The 15,837-nt window shown below is 34.9% G+C and overlaps 2 protein-coding genes across 4 annotated transcripts in view; both read right to left on the bottom strand.

Annotated features, from left to right (window-relative positions):
• Positions 1 to 2,431, bottom strand: part of LOC128210969 (uncoordinated protein 58-like) — a 37,264-nt gene extending 34,833 nt beyond the window's left edge. The window contains exon 1 of the mRNA XM_052915322.1: positions 2,198 to 2,431. Within this exon, the coding sequence (XP_052771282.1) occupies positions 2,198 to 2,270 (73 nt within the window). The 5' untranslated portion in view covers positions 2,271 to 2,431. The remainder of the gene's footprint in view (positions 1 to 2,197) is intronic.
• A 3,260-nt stretch (positions 2,432 to 5,691) lies between these two features.
• Positions 5,692 to 15,837, bottom strand: part of LOC128212297 (uncoordinated protein 58-like) — a 30,925-nt gene continuing 20,779 nt past the window's right edge. The window contains exons 1-4 of one of the 3 annotated variants that reach the window (XM_052917682.1): positions 14,441 to 14,544; positions 11,181 to 11,693; positions 7,027 to 7,235; positions 5,692 to 6,851 (exon numbers count right to left, since the gene is read on the bottom strand). In XM_052917682.1, the coding sequence (XP_052773642.1) occupies positions 5,805 to 6,851; positions 7,027 to 7,235; positions 11,181 to 11,658 (1,734 nt within the window). In that variant the 5' untranslated portion in view covers positions 11,659 to 11,693; positions 14,441 to 14,544 and the 3' untranslated portion in view covers positions 5,692 to 5,804. Of the gene's footprint in view, positions 6,852 to 7,026; positions 7,236 to 11,180; positions 11,694 to 14,084; positions 14,210 to 14,440; positions 14,545 to 15,837 lie in introns of those variants that run through there. The other 2 variants (XM_052917681.1, XM_052917680.1) reach the window with 2 other exon arrangements.

Here is a 15,837-nt window from a genome sequence, read left to right as displayed (position 1 = left end):
TTATATACTCATAGGTAAGACAAGTTTCAAAAAAAATACAGGATGATAAAACATATTATTTATGATGATGCATGTTTTGTTTTCGTTTGAAATGATGAGCAAAAGGAATCATACACTATTATTCAGGTCAAAGAAAATGTTGAAACATGCTTAGGATTGCTATTTCAAACGCTATATTTTGTTTAGTTACCAACAAATTAGTAATAACATACAAATATAAAATCTATAAAATATTGAATTTCTTAATCAGTCGTTATTGTGATTTGGCTTATGCTGTTTAGAAGTGTGGTATTCATGACCAATAAAAGAATAGTTACAATAATTGGCAATAAAAGTAGTTCTAACCGAGCAAATACATACCGTGATGTGTTAATGTTATGGCATGAATTAGGTTATTGTATAACTGTGTCACAAGGTTGTCACAACGCTAGCGCCTAAATATATTTGTAAGCTGTATTACAGCGTTATTTTGCAAGATTGTCCCGACTATATGAAAACCTTGTATGAAGGTTGTGTTTTGGTGTCCAAAAGTAACCTTGTTACAACGTGAAGAAAACCTCAAGATTCTAACGTCGTGACAACGTTATTTATAGAATAATACATGGCTAAAACCCTCGGGCAATTATTCCGTCCACTGGGGCAATTATCAACCAAAAGCCATGGTCAACCATGTATTATATTGTATTAATACATAAGTTTGTCATTTGTCAATGATTTCAAATGGATTTAAAATTATGATTTGGTGGAATAATGAAGGATATGTCATATAATTAGCATATAGTCTGAAAGTCTTAAACATGACATATAACAAAATGGTATTGAATGGCAATAGCTGCGGAAAATAACGAGTGGCTTGAAATCAAAATAGCAAACCTTTTCGTACGCGTTTTCAAAATAAGCCTTCAAATGTTCCATTCTTCAAATATTTCCTGTTTTACATCAGCTGATTGTGATGTTCATTGTAATAGGTGAGCACAGCTAGGGTCGATTAAGCCTAGGAGCAGTTTCATAAGAATCTCGGCTTGAATGACCCTAGCAATTATGCTTTACATACTGAACTTCCGTCGTACACTTACTCACACTCAAAAGTTAGAATAAAGGGACTCGTTGTCGTTTTAATTGAATTAGACATTGAAACGTAGATTTAAAATGACAACAAATGTAGTTTTAACAATGATAAAACATCATCACGAGTTTCAAATAAGAGCTCCATTGTTCACCGATATAGGAAAATGCGACACTTAATGTTCTGTTGTGCCGATAGTGTTAGTAAAGTTATAAAAATATAATTACTTAAGGCTTATTTATTTGAACAACGATTGTGAAACAAGATTTTTCAATATTATTGAAGTCATCTCGAACGTTACATCTTGTGTTTAACATAAAGTACAATTATGTTCCTATGTATCTGCCAGTTGATTCTAGATATTTGCTCATAAAAGTAAGTTCAACTACTCAATTAGAACAGCTTAAATACTGTTGCCGAAATTCAATATGTTAACTAAGACCCTTTCTAAAGGCTTCAATTATCCGCAAATGTATAAGTAACGTAATTAAAAATGAAATAGTGTTTTGCTTAAATATTTCTTATCTTTTAAATTGAGTATCGTTCTGTAGCTATTTGATTTTGTTTTCGAAATAAAATGAAATGACTCAATTTCAAAAAACAAATAAGATAAAAGGCTTTGTTAGCAACATAATATTTGGGATTAAAACTTTCCTCGTTAAAACATAAAGTAACATCTACTTTTTATCAATTGAATGATTTTAAGCAGAGGAATTGCCGTACAATTATACATTTTTCTAATGGTTTAATGATCGAATGCAAGTCACAACATACAGCACTGCCTATGTGACGAAGGACTATCTGTCTACCTGTTTCAAGAGACTAGTCTTTAAGACAAAATTGCTGCAAATCTGAGTACAAATGCATTATGGGTCTCAGCTAATTAAAAATCCATAACATTTACATCTAGACATGTAGAGCAAGTGAACAGCTTCTGCTCTTTTATTGCATGGTTATACGAAGACTACTCAAAATTATGATAAACACCACATTTTTATGCAGGCTGATAACATATATTGGCATGCAAAAATGAAAATAAAAACAAGGCAATACTTTCTCTAAATTTGGTTCTTACACCTGTATCTGACAAAAGCAAAAGAAGAAATAAAAATATCTGTTCATGACGTTTACCTTGACCCTCTGTCTCCAACCTGCTGCTGTCGTCAAGGAGGTCATCACCGTCACCAGTAGAAACAGTCGCCATAGTTAAACGGATCCTTGTTTAAACTTTCACTGAATTTCACACACTATATTATATTAAAAGTACAATCGAAATGTTTGCTAAAAAACAGCACAGCTGCATGTACAACGTGAAAGTGTTTTATCTGAGTACACCACTTAAACTGACGGGAAGTTCATATGAATGTCTGCGTGCAATACAATGCGTTAAAACTACTTAAACCTGCTTGCGTTGTTTACATTAAATAAACACAAAAAGTAATACAACGAATGAAGTCGGAAGGATGGTAGTAGATTACTCGTCGACTGGCATGAGTCAGAATATTACAACAGGATTGACTTTTTTACCAATGTACGTCGAAAATGTCTATTGTATTTGTATTGTATATCTATATTGAATAGACTTCCCTATCGCCATGCATGTTCTAAAAACTTTATAAGAGAGAGAAGTCCTGTATTCTTCCTAAAACACCTCACACATGTTTGCTATACATCGATTATATTATATAAAGATACAGCTGGCTCATTGTCTCATCGATTCATACAAGGCGGTCTATCGAACGGATCAGACTCACATGATAAGTATGTTTTGCACCGATAGGCATGTTCACAGATTAGCAATAATGATGCACTATTTGTCTGACACCCTTATGAATAATTAAACTATGAAACATTCTTCCATGATTGCGAGTGACGTAGCGTAATCGAGGTTCAAATGGTATGTCTGCTGACTTGCATGAACCGTCACGCGTTTGACGTCATTCCCTTTCTTGATTAAGGTAAACTCATCCGATGCGCGCACATTGTGCTTATATGAGCAGCATCGTGCGATTTCGAGCCTTTGGTCATATATATTTTATGCTTTTATGATTTTATAGGGTATTTGAATAAAATGAAATTACAAAAAGTAACACTGAAACGCTCATAATAATATCATTTATATTTAGTAAAAAAACATGTTAACATGAGAGTATTTATTGCGCATTTCGAAAAACTAAATTTTACGTCAGGCATATGTCGCCATTCCGAAAGGACACCATTGAATGACGTGCACCATTTACGTTTTGGTATAACACCTGACACGAATTTTTTTATGAAAAATATATTTTTGAAATTTTAACTAATTGGGTCGTTTTAAACGCAAACGATGGATACATTCAAACTTTGTTGAACGCAATCCGTACTTGCTATGGATCGATTGATATGAAGCCCATCCATCCAAACGAACGTCAAAAGTGAATTTGAATCTGCGAGATTAGAGTACTTGAATTATAATTATCAGACAGAAAGCTCATCAAGAAATCTTCTTTGAAGGCGAACAACATCAGCATGTTAACAAATACATCAATTGAAGAAACGTCTAGCAAAATATGTTGCAATAAAACCTTCTCCAACATAGCTTTACGGAACAAACGAAATCTATTAATTAACCATTTCAACCTTATTTTGCACGATATACAGCAATTACATAGCCTCATTATTCACAGTTATCTGTTTTGGCTCTGATGCTAATAACGTGCTTCTTTTTATTTGCATACTGAAACCCCTTCATGACCCCCTTCATGGCCTATCCAATTTCTGTGTAGCAAATATTATTAAATAATTTTTAAAGTCTGCATTCTAAAAAATGCGTGAGTAGACTGCCAAATGGTAATTGCTGGTCTCCCTTTAACTCAATATGACTATTTGATTTTCCCAAGTCTTTGTTTACCAAGTCTTATCTACTTTGATAAGATTTACCTTTTGCGTTTTATCTTTATTAAGGATTGTTGGGATAAGAGTGAGGTTTGTTCACGTAAACTGGTTTAAACCCCCAGTAAATTTACATTTTACTGAACGTTCCAAGGCGGTACCTGACAATTCTTGATAAACATACCTATTTTATATATATATATATAGTATGTTTGCACTGTGCTGTTTGTGGAGTTTTTTGTGCTGTTCTTCTATGTTTCTTGTTTGTGATTTTGTGTTCTATGTCTTTGGCGTTTGCCAGTGGCACTAAACCGGGTCTATGTTTAGACGTTTTGCTACTGAGCTTGTTTCTGTAGCCTTTTGCATAAATATTCGTTTTGCCACTGGACCTTCCCGCCTTTAAATCCCACACGAGTAGTGGGACAATAACAATAGAGGATCTGCCCTATTTACTCCATATCATGATGTGCAAATTTGACGGTGAACATAAACATTCATTTCGTAGCGAGTACTTTGTCGATCTACATGATTTGGAAAAGTCGTCTATTTTTTCATAGACCTTTCTGCCATAACCCGAATTTATAATAGATGTGTGAATGGCTATCGTACTAAAATATATTTAGAGTACATTAGAGTACAAATGTGAGTGAGTGACCGGACGTCATACTACAGCCTTTGACAAATATTCCATGTTAGTGAGCCGACGTCATGGTTACAGCCGTTGACCACTTTTAAAGTAGGTGAGCCGACAAGACAGGCGTTTAAAAAAATATTTGTATGTACAATTATGTGAGGAGCTGTTAAAATGGTTCATATAGTTTATTGCCTGGTGCTTATTCGAATCGTTGTTATCACAATAAAATAAACATGTCCAATATTTCGTAAATAATAAATAAAGGTTTCGTACATTACATAGCGAATAAGAATAAGTCAGATAACCAAGGAATATACCGTACCCCTTGATTGAAAATTCTTGAACGTATATACGACTTATATGAAGATTTATTCATTTACATCTACACAGGATCCATAATTTTAAACAGTAAAATTGATGAGTTTAAACAGTTTTAGAAATTATGCAAACAGCGCAATTAACAAACTGAAATGGCATCGCGTAAAAGGTCAAGTACGTAAAATCATAAACTTAAACAAAACAAAGAGCTGACTTGTATGTTAATGAAACACACATTGGATACTATATACAATTATGGCAGGTTTGAGCAAGATATGGATGCATGGTGGAATACACACGTCACTTAAACAAAGTAAACACAATCACAGTCATTAGCCCTTAGAACATTATAACCAAATGTCCCGCTTTTCGCATGTTGTTTAAAAATAAAACACTTTAAAACAATAAACCGATAGTTATTAATTTGCTTTATTTGGTGTTTGAAATTATATTTGTCCATTGCGATGACAGTTTCTTTCGAGTATGACATGTTGTAATTTTCGTAAATCAACAGTGTGCCGCTATTGATTTTAATCGGGTGAATCGGTCGATTTTAACAGATGCTGGAACATTAGACAAAATATAATACCATACACTAAGATAGTAAAAGAATAATTCGTACGTATTTACCAAATAATTGCGCCGTGGGTCTGCGACATTCCTGGTCAAATTATTTATGGTAAATGCATTTCAAATTACCTTAATGATTCTATTATACATTTTACGTATATATGTCATTGATCAATTTGACAAAATATACAACATACAACTCATATAATTTAATTATATTAAAACAAATGCAAATCTGTATCGCTTTAATTCTTGATTATCAACATTACATATAGACAGCAGTTAAATTATCTTGGTTAAATTGGCATCTAAACACAAACTAGTGCACCCAGGCATTTCAGATATCTATTTGGTGTCTTTCTTCACCGAAATTCTGAACGCTCCGAGTGAGGCAAATGTTTGCGTCGGCGATTTTGTAGGGGACCTTGTTGAGGATTTTGTAGGTGATGTAGGCGGTGTTGGGGCCCTTTTCTTACACTCCTTCCGATGTTTTGGTGATATTGTATTTTCACTGGTGGTTGACTGGACGTCACCAATTGAATTATATGTGTCGTCGGCGGCAGGTATGTCTTCGGGAATGTCTACAGTTGCTACTTTTTCTCTGGAAATATTTGCTGGGCTACCGCCGTCCGGAGTTGACCCTCTTTTTCTGAATTTCTCATCTGCTCGCTTTTTAAATCTGGTTGTTTCGTTTGATATGTTAGTTTTAATACCAGTAAACGCTTTGTCAGTCTTATGTTTGAACTTGGAAGTTTCATCAGTAATGTTTGTTCTTAGGTTAGTGAGACGTGCATCTGTCTTCTGCCTTAACCTGCTTGTTTCATCTTTGATATTGTTTTTCATACCTGATACTTTTTCCCGCGCATTTTTGCTTACCTGGTTTACTTTATCACCTATCTTTTTTTTTGCCTCGCCCATTTTCTGCTTAGCCCTTTTGGACATACTGTTGAAAAACTCAATCGCGACATTGATACACATAGAAACCAATGACAACCCGACAAACATGTATATGGATGAGATAATAAAAAACTTCTGATGTGCAGGTAAAACATCACCGAAGCCAATGGTTGAAAGCGACACAAATACAAAATAGAATGACTCTATAAATGTCCAGTCCTCCCATATCGTGTACATGGTCGCTCCCAGCATGATGTAAACAAACAAGATACCAATCGCAATACTGATTGGAAGGTTAAACTCATCGTCCACCTCGTACCCATACACCACCTTGGAACTACTGCGACTGCGCTGCCCTGCCGCGGCCTCCTCGTCGTCAAGACTTTGGAGGCTCTTTGCCTTCAGGCTATCCGTCTCTATTGCTTCAACGTGCGCCTGTTCTACGAGAGCAGGTGCGCTGGAGCTTCTCGTCTTCTTAAAGTCAGCCTTCGTAACCTGATTGTCACAAGTAGTTGAAAATAAGTGTTTTAAATAAAAAAAAAATAATGTTATACAAACACTAGTAGCATATACACAGTCTAAACGGTCCTCTAGACATAGCGTACAATTAATTCAATGCGTTGAGCGTTTTAATAAAAAAACACTATCAGTAGAAGACAAACAGTGCTACCTGATATTTATTCTGCAGCGTTGATCGGACCTTCCGGAAGTAGCCGGTGTAGTAGTACCTCCTAACGAACGCCCACAGGTATTTAAGACCGCGGGTGAACACTTTCCCCAGTTCCGCCAGCAGTAAGAGTGCCAGGGGGATCCCCACACTCGCATACACGATCGTTAACACACGCCCGATACCCGTTACGGGATAGATGTTCCCGTAACCTGGAAGACAGAAAACATTGTTATTTTAAACAAAATGATAACCTAAACAGTGTACATATTTACTGCTCTAAGGGCATACAATGCCCGGCATAAGCGATACGCACACACGCTCGCCCGGTAGAAGCGACACGCACCGACACTCGCCCGGTAGAAGCGACACGCACCGACACTCGCTCGATAGAAGCGACACGCACCGACACTCGCCCGGTAGAAGCTACACGCACCGACGCTCGCTCGATAGATGCGACACGCACCGACACTCGCCCGGAAGAAGCGACACGCACACACCCTCGCCCGGTTGATGCGACACGCACACACGCTCGCCCGATAGAAGCGACACGCACCAACACTCGCCCTATAGAAGCTAAATTGAAGTTTCTGCAAGCCGAAAATGTAACAATGTGATCAGTATCAATAACATAAACCTTTTAAACACGTTAATGTAACCCTACCCCCACCCACCATCATGCGAACTAACACACCGGGTAGACGTGTCCGTAGCACGATGATTGGTCTGCAAATGGCACATTATAAAAGGAAAACATTTGCGCATGTTCATGAGTGTTTCGGAATTTTTAAATGCATTGTTATTCAAAATAATATTTGTGTTCATTAGCACGTTTTACTTTAGTCCACTTTTCTCTGTTTCATATGTTGAACACATTTCAAATGGTATTCAACTGAGGTAACACTAATGTGTCCGTCTAAAAATAATTTATATTCTAATAATTATTTTCAATCTAACTAAGAAACGCCCTAAAGACCATTCATCTAAAAATACTCATGGAACTATTCCAGCAATTTATTCATACGATTGTTTCTATTGTTCATGATCGATATATTAGAAAAAAGGTAGTTCTTCTTTATTTCTCGAAGTATATTTTAAAGACCTCCAGTATTTAAAATCGAAGCGGATACAGGAATTGACGTAAGACGTACCTTTCGGTTCTGAGGGAGGGACGCATGCCAAAGGTTGCGCCCCTCCCTCAGAAGCGAAAGTGTATGGCATAAACAGTTTGCATGGGGAATTTGGGTTACTCCGTCAATATTTTTTTTTTACAATTTGTAGTCAGGAAAGGTGAATTATAAGAGCGTATTTTATTATCATTTTCTCTGAAAATGACATAAAATTATCATTATACTGTTAAATAGATTTAAAAAGATCGGATATATATTTTGTGTTAAATTCTTCAAGGTACTACATTTCTGAAATGCATGTTACGCGTAAAATAACATTGCTTTTAAGTTTGCGGTATTTTTCTTCTCGTCATAGGCGCAGCTGAAACTGTAGGTTTTTTTAATAGTTATTACCAGACAAAAATCATGTGATAAAAAGACACTCGTCATCGTATAATACACAATTCCTTGAAATGTGTTTGCAATCATGCCAAATGCTCGTTTGCAAACTAATTTCATGAACTCGTTAAATAAATCAATTCATGTAAAATATGTTAACAGTTTTACATTGTTATAAAGTTAATATTTCATCATAAAGCAACTGACGGTCGCTGCTATTTATTAGGGATTCTTATCTTAAATACATACATCAATAAACCAAACGCCAAGAAATAATAAGCTTTAGTTTGAGGTAGACACATTTTTGAACAACGAAAGGTGTGCAGAAGAATTGACTCGTCTGAATTATAATTATATTCTTTTTTTCTCCAAATATATATATATCCGATGATAAAATACATAAAAGTGCTAAAAATATGCTAAAACATTTAAACATGATTACGCCTCGTTCAACAATAATATCACAAATGACTAAAGAGCAGTTCAAACAATCTCACAGTAGTACTGTAAAATATATTTCTTTAAAAGTCAATACAAAGGTCTAAAAAATGAAACGTTCCCATTTAACATAGGATGAGTGTGAAGACGACTAAAATATCGTTATAACCGCCCAGAGATCATTAAATCTAAAATTTAGACCATGGTTAAATAATTACAGTCGGTCGGGTAACAAGAAACATACAAGCTATTTGTTTAGGCCTAACTGAAAGTTTTGCATTGTTTTTGTTGATATCGTTTTAATACATAAAACTCGACGAGAGAAACAGAATTATGTTTCAAAACACGGTCTAACTTGTAATCTCGCTCAATGCTTGCACATTTTGCAGGAAAACAGTGTAGATATTACTTGGATATGCACTGGTTCTGATATGCCTTGAGCATTTGAAAACGTTCTCGGTTTATTGCTTGTGCTTCCATCTGTAACAAACCTGTTCATGCCACGTTTCTATAATATGATAAATTTGTTAGAAACAATATCAAAAGAAAAGAGTAAGAAATGTTATTAATAAGTAGATATTACAATTCCCGAGTAGCTAAACTTCTATACATGAGCGGAAAGCCTACGGTATTATTTGTATCATGTGTGAGGGTGTTTTCTATGTTTTCGTATATACATAAGTCTCATATTGGAACTGTACCGAATAGGTAGACTGTAAAGCGTGTGGATAAATTAAAATGCTAATCCCGTATACCACACGTGAGTTATTAAATGTTGTCATTGACAATGTTTGCTGTGCATATGGCACAGTATATTAAAAAAGCAACCATAAGCTGACGAAATATAACAAAACTAAAGCCTTTCAAATTGTTCATTTTTTCAGGCATTCATTTGTAGGAAAGAGGGAGGGAGATGATTTCAATTTAAAACTAAAGCTAAAAGCAATCGCTAGCACTATATGAACAAGATAAAAAAAACATTTATTAAAATAAAGGAAATTATTTTGTTAATCTAAAAAAGGTAGTTATTTCTCCCTTAAATATCCGAATATGCATAAGTAACGAAAAAAACAAAAAAATCGAGAAAAAAATATTTTTCTAACTGAAAACAAAAACATGCGGCCTTGTCTGAGAAAGTATACATATTATTTCCCAATCAAATACATCTTTGAATACACTACATGTACAATCAAAAGGACTAATTACATTATTGTATATAGAGCTGGTGTTTTGCATCTCATATCATAACGAGATAAGAAAACGGCATCAAATATTTCTAAGTAGAAACTATATCGCTTTGATATATCTTAGTTTTGTATCTGTAAACTGGTAAGTTTGGATTTCTACTGCACATAGAATAAGCACATTTTGAACGTGTTCTGGTGTTTGAAAAAGTTTATGTCTTTCGCATTCTGTATACTTTTTTTATATATTTTATTATGTTGCATCCAGTAATTACTCAGATGACTAGTTTAGCAATTATTGAGTGCTTGATAGTAAATAAATGATGCAAACATGTTCATTACATTTTCTTGTACACTTGGAACGTGACGTCACCACAATCTAGTTGACTAGCGGGTCCTGTACTAGTCTAGAATAATAGACGTTCAAAACGGGATTCTTCTAATCCCTAAATGTCCAAACGGGTTAGTAATAAACCAAAGGCCTATTATAAAAGGAAGTGGTTTATGTTTGAAATAGTTGATAAAAAATGTATTAATATTTTACCATGTTACTGCAAAAAACAAGCATTAAATACATTAAAACGGGCTTTATTTGTAAAAAAGCATCCTATTCAGATCAACAAAGCTTCTTATGACAGGCGACACTATTGCATTGTGAACTGTGGGTGCACTTTATGCATAATCGTTATGTTTTGACAAATGGAATGAGTAAAACCCTAAAACTTACAATTGTATCAAATATAATTGTTAGATAGCTTGTTTGATATAGTAATATGTTTTTTTTATACTTTTTTAGAAGTAATTTGCTTTAACCTGAAGTCCTAATAAGAATGTCAGTTTGTAAGGATTTGCCTTATATAATTATCGTTAAAAAATCCAATTACATGCTGTCTCTTATTAAAGAACTAATATTGAATTGGAATAATGTATTATCTATCATTTTGTTCTTTGTATCGAAATGCTAAGATTTAAGACAGTACAAGGCGCGAGAATTATTTTTATATAAAATAACCTGAACACTTATTACCTATAGTGGTGTAGACAGTCCATACGAAGAAAAGGCTGCCCCAATACGTCCACACCTCTACTGTGGAGTCCGTGGTCACATCATTCTTAATCGCCTCCCGGATCGCCGATTCATAGTCCACTAAGAGCTTGTTTGTGTCCGCCCTGAACTTGTTCACGTCTTGGACCTGATTCACTGACTGCAGTAATTGAGTAATTAGATTCTTTCTAATATCCGTAATGTTGGATTTGTATTTTTGTTCATGATATGATTCCACGGCCATAAATATGGCGGCGCCGAGCGCAGTGTATGCTATAAGAATGATGATAAGCCCAACCAGGGACCGCGCCGCCTTGTACACGGCCTGGGCAACTCTTCTAGTCTTTCCAAGGCATCCCTCGGGCTGGGTCAGCTTTTCCGAGGAAATGGTGACGTCAGTGGCCAATGTGTCCGTACTTCCGGCCACTGATGCCGACAAATGGTCGTCGTCCGCGTCCATCGACTTTTCCGGTTTGTACAGGAGACGAGTGTCCTCTGAAAATATTTATGTGTAATTTGAATTGAAGCATTAACACCTAATCAATAGAGAAAATGTTCAGTTTTAATCCACTCTAATATTTTCCCTGCACCTTGTTTATTGTTATGAAACATTTATGTAAAATGAACAACCAAGTTAAACCATCAATCAACAGGCACGCACCAGATAATGGTCTAGTCTTTTGAATTAATAACAGAATCAATTCTTGATAATACAATCATGAAAGAATAATGCAACCGTAATATTTTGTATGAGTTTAAAATGTTATCGAATTTAATTTCACCGGAAATTCATTGACATTGTGCATTTTGATTTGAATGATTTTCATTCTTTTTAAAAGCTATGTAATATAGAAACAAATGATCAGCCCACGTACATTAAAGGTCGTAACTTTCCATTGATTTCTAATGTTTTGATATAAATATGAAATATAAAATCCGATAATCTTATTTATATGAGAAAAAATATATTAAAAAACTGAAATGAAAGGATGTAGAAAACCTCAAGATGGTATATCAAAGATAGTTCATAAACACAACTTTCTTTGATATACTATCTATTAGATAAGATATTTCTTCCGATCATGTAACTAGACACGAACTATGAGTGTAAATAACATGAGCCATACTTAATGAGCGAGTGATGGCTGCATGGTGATGTGTATCATGGAAACAGGCTGGAAACCGCCAAGAATGTTCACCATTGGTTTTAAAGTACCTTTGAAATGTTTAGAGCGTTTTAATGCCATAAAATGTCTGGCCATATTAGTGTCAACATGTTTTCCCTTCAATTTACCTAATTGCCTTTTTCAATTTGTTGTGGAAAGCAATAAATATAAATAGGTTAAAACAAAACACAAATAAACTCAAACGGCACAAGAAAATCCCAATCCAGAGGGACACTTTGGCAAGTACATAGGTCTGCTTTACCTAAAGTTCGTTCAACTACAAATAATGCTAGAACTCTCCTTATTTTTATGTTCTCATTACTTGACAAAAAAATGATGTTCTCTAAATCCTCAGGACAAGATTACGTTGATTACGTATTTACATCGCCAGATTTCATAGAATCGGACATGTTAGGGGATCTACACTTGAAGAAACATTTCTAATTACGGAGCATTTGATCATGTCAACAACACTTGGACCCATAAACACATTTCAGCTTATTTGTAGTTACAAAGACGAATTGAATACTGAAAAAAACAATGATGTTAGTAAGCGCTTGGTATGGTACCTAATTAACCAATTAAGTCCAGATTACGACCTTGTCCGAACTTCATAACAATAAGACGGACGTGCACGAAAGTACGTCACTACTTATATTTTCGTGGAACAAATATTGTCTGACTCATAACGGCATAATTAGTGTTAGTATATTTTAATTACTTATAACAGCAATGGTATCGTCTGCCTCTAATTGGCAAGAACTAAAGAGTAAGTTTCGAGAAATACCATCACTTCCATGTCTATTCTCATACATACATTTGCCAAGAACAGTTCGAATCCTGCCAAAACAGGGCTATGCATAAAAACTTGACAGTTTAAAGATAAAACAAAACTCATGTGTTTCATGTAGCAGACATTCCCGCAGGAAAAGCAACTACGTTTTTTTCTACGTAATGAATGCAATGAAGTAAATGCAACCTTAATTACCGAAAAAGATTTTACGGCAAGCTTAATAAAAAGAAATTTAATCACTTATTCCGTTGGCAAATTTAAACTTCGTCTAGGCGTAAACGCTTTGGTTGGCATTTAAACCTGCATTTAATTACGAATTGTAAAACTATTACAGAACATTACAAAGTATTGGTTTTGATTTTGAATATTCTTAATATATCATGAGAATGACGGAAAGGCAAACATTTGGCGTTAGAGGCCTCAACATCAAAATACAAGTCAACACCACCGTAACTTACATCACACACATTATTGAAATTAATTTAAACCCATATCACCTGTGCATTGAAACAATTAAGCATTACTAGGATGAATGAGGGTATAAATACAAACTGGACGAGCTAAAACGGACCATGCACTTGTTGTGATAAAACGGAACTAGTGTAAAAAATAACGAGTGAGGGTTTAATGCATGTAAGAATGTTTTTTCGTACATTAAAGCGAACTGCAACTTTGAATAGAATTGAACAAGTTTATCGCTTATATGAGAGCAATCATGAAGAATGTGCAAAAGAGCCGAAAGTAAAATTTGTCAATTAGCTTACAAAAATATATGAGTAAAATATTGTTTTAGATAAATAACATTGCTGATACAACTTTTGAAAATTATGCTTTTGATGATAATCCGTTTTGTCACAAACCACCAGCTCTTTTTCATAATAAAGATGTTGTTCAGCGATAGGTTAATATAATTAATTCTACACTTACCACTTGTATCTATACCTTTCACACATATTATCTCCGAATGGTTTGGAATTTATACTTTGTATAACTTTGAAATCTCAAAACTTCAACACGTTAAAAATACTCGATAATGCATCGTAGGATGATACTTTACGCCGGTAATTAGACACGCCAAGTTAGGATCTCAGATTACTTAGCAATATTGAGGCAGAATAACAGAACACTATTAAAATCAATACTAAGGCTTCTAGCACAGCAGGTATGATCAGTTTTTTCTTATAAGACTATTTTACTGGCACACGCCTGAACGACTAAGTGTTATCGCGATACCAGCTAAACGATTTTGTGATATAACGGAAACAAACAAAATATTGTTTTACCAAATTAATATATATCCAGTTGATTGTAAAAGCAAAATAGTGTAATGTTTATCCTTTCTTCAAAAACACGTGTTTGCCATCCGATGCTTATCTGCATTACTCATGCTGGTTCCGTCGAGATCGTTGAACAGTGTTGGCATGCTCAGCCGTATTTTCCTAGTCACTGCGCTACCCTGGGAAGTCCCGAAGAAATAAATACTTTCGCACCGAATATTAATATGCTTGTCATTAGTTCTTCGCTGAAGCCAAGTAAGAGAAACAAATCAGATAGACTTGTCAATGAAGCCTCTTACATTTCTCATCTGTGTAAAACAATCCCAGATTGAAACGAGCTTTCTCATCTACGGCTTAATCATTATGGCTTCAGTAAAAGTAGTGAAGGTATATAAACGTATTTGCAAATGAACTGTGAATAATTTTACATCAAGAAAATATCTTCTTCGTAAGCTTGTTAATTAAGTTGAAACTGTTTTATAGTATGCTTTATTTTGAAACAATACGTGAAAAACGACAAGTTATAACAACATTTATTTCTCCCGTAAGCAAGATGTGACACCAGAATGTGGTGTTGTTTCGTGTGTGTGTGTGTGTGTGCGTGCGCGTGCGTGTCCGTGTGTGTGTGTGTGTGTGTGTGTGTGTGTGTTGGGGGGGGGGGTGTTGAATCGGAGAAAACACTCCTGTGTCCGGCTTATTCACTAATCAAACTCTTATTCTACTTAACCTGTCGCCAAATTAATTTATTCCCTTAGCGCGATATCGGTGTGGTTTGCTCATAGCAGAATATGCATTATTAATTTGCATTGATGATATTATCGCCATGACAGCATCATATTTTGCGGAATCATTTTGTATATTAGTTTTGCTGGCACCCAAGGGGTTATTGAAGAAAGCTTGAACTATGTTTTATATGTTGAGTTCATAATATGTTCATAATACTACATATAATATAAAAATGATATGCGGTAAGTCGTCTGCAAAATAACTCAATAGTATGACCAGCCAATCCCTTTATCTACTATTTTTAAACTACAGTAGGAAGCCCTTTAGGTCTCTTTAATTTAGATTGAAGAAAACCTTGGAGAAATGTTCATATACATCAAGATACCGATCGACATGCCTCCAATATCAGGTATCCCGTGCCTTGGTTATGCTCTGCTTCTTTCATACACTTGAATGACAATGGAATGTGTGGAGGTGTTCATTTTTCAATTTATTGCAATATTCTTATACGTGAGAAATTAAACGTACTACATATTCATCTCTTCTAAGGACATCATTACATTTCCGCTGTCAAGTACTTTTTTTACTCATATTGGAAAGCGGTCTTCTGGGAAATCTAATACATCCATCATGCATTAAGCATCCAAAGGTCTAACTTAAAACCCTAATCCTAAATA

The sequence above is a fragment of the Mya arenaria genome, chromosome 12 (assembly GCF_026914265.1).
Source record: "Mya arenaria isolate MELC-2E11 chromosome 12, ASM2691426v1".
In the NCBI taxonomy this organism is placed as follows: Eukaryota; Metazoa; Mollusca; class Bivalvia; order Myida; family Myidae; genus Mya; species Mya arenaria.
This window is presented reverse-complemented; position numbering and strand designations above follow the sequence as displayed.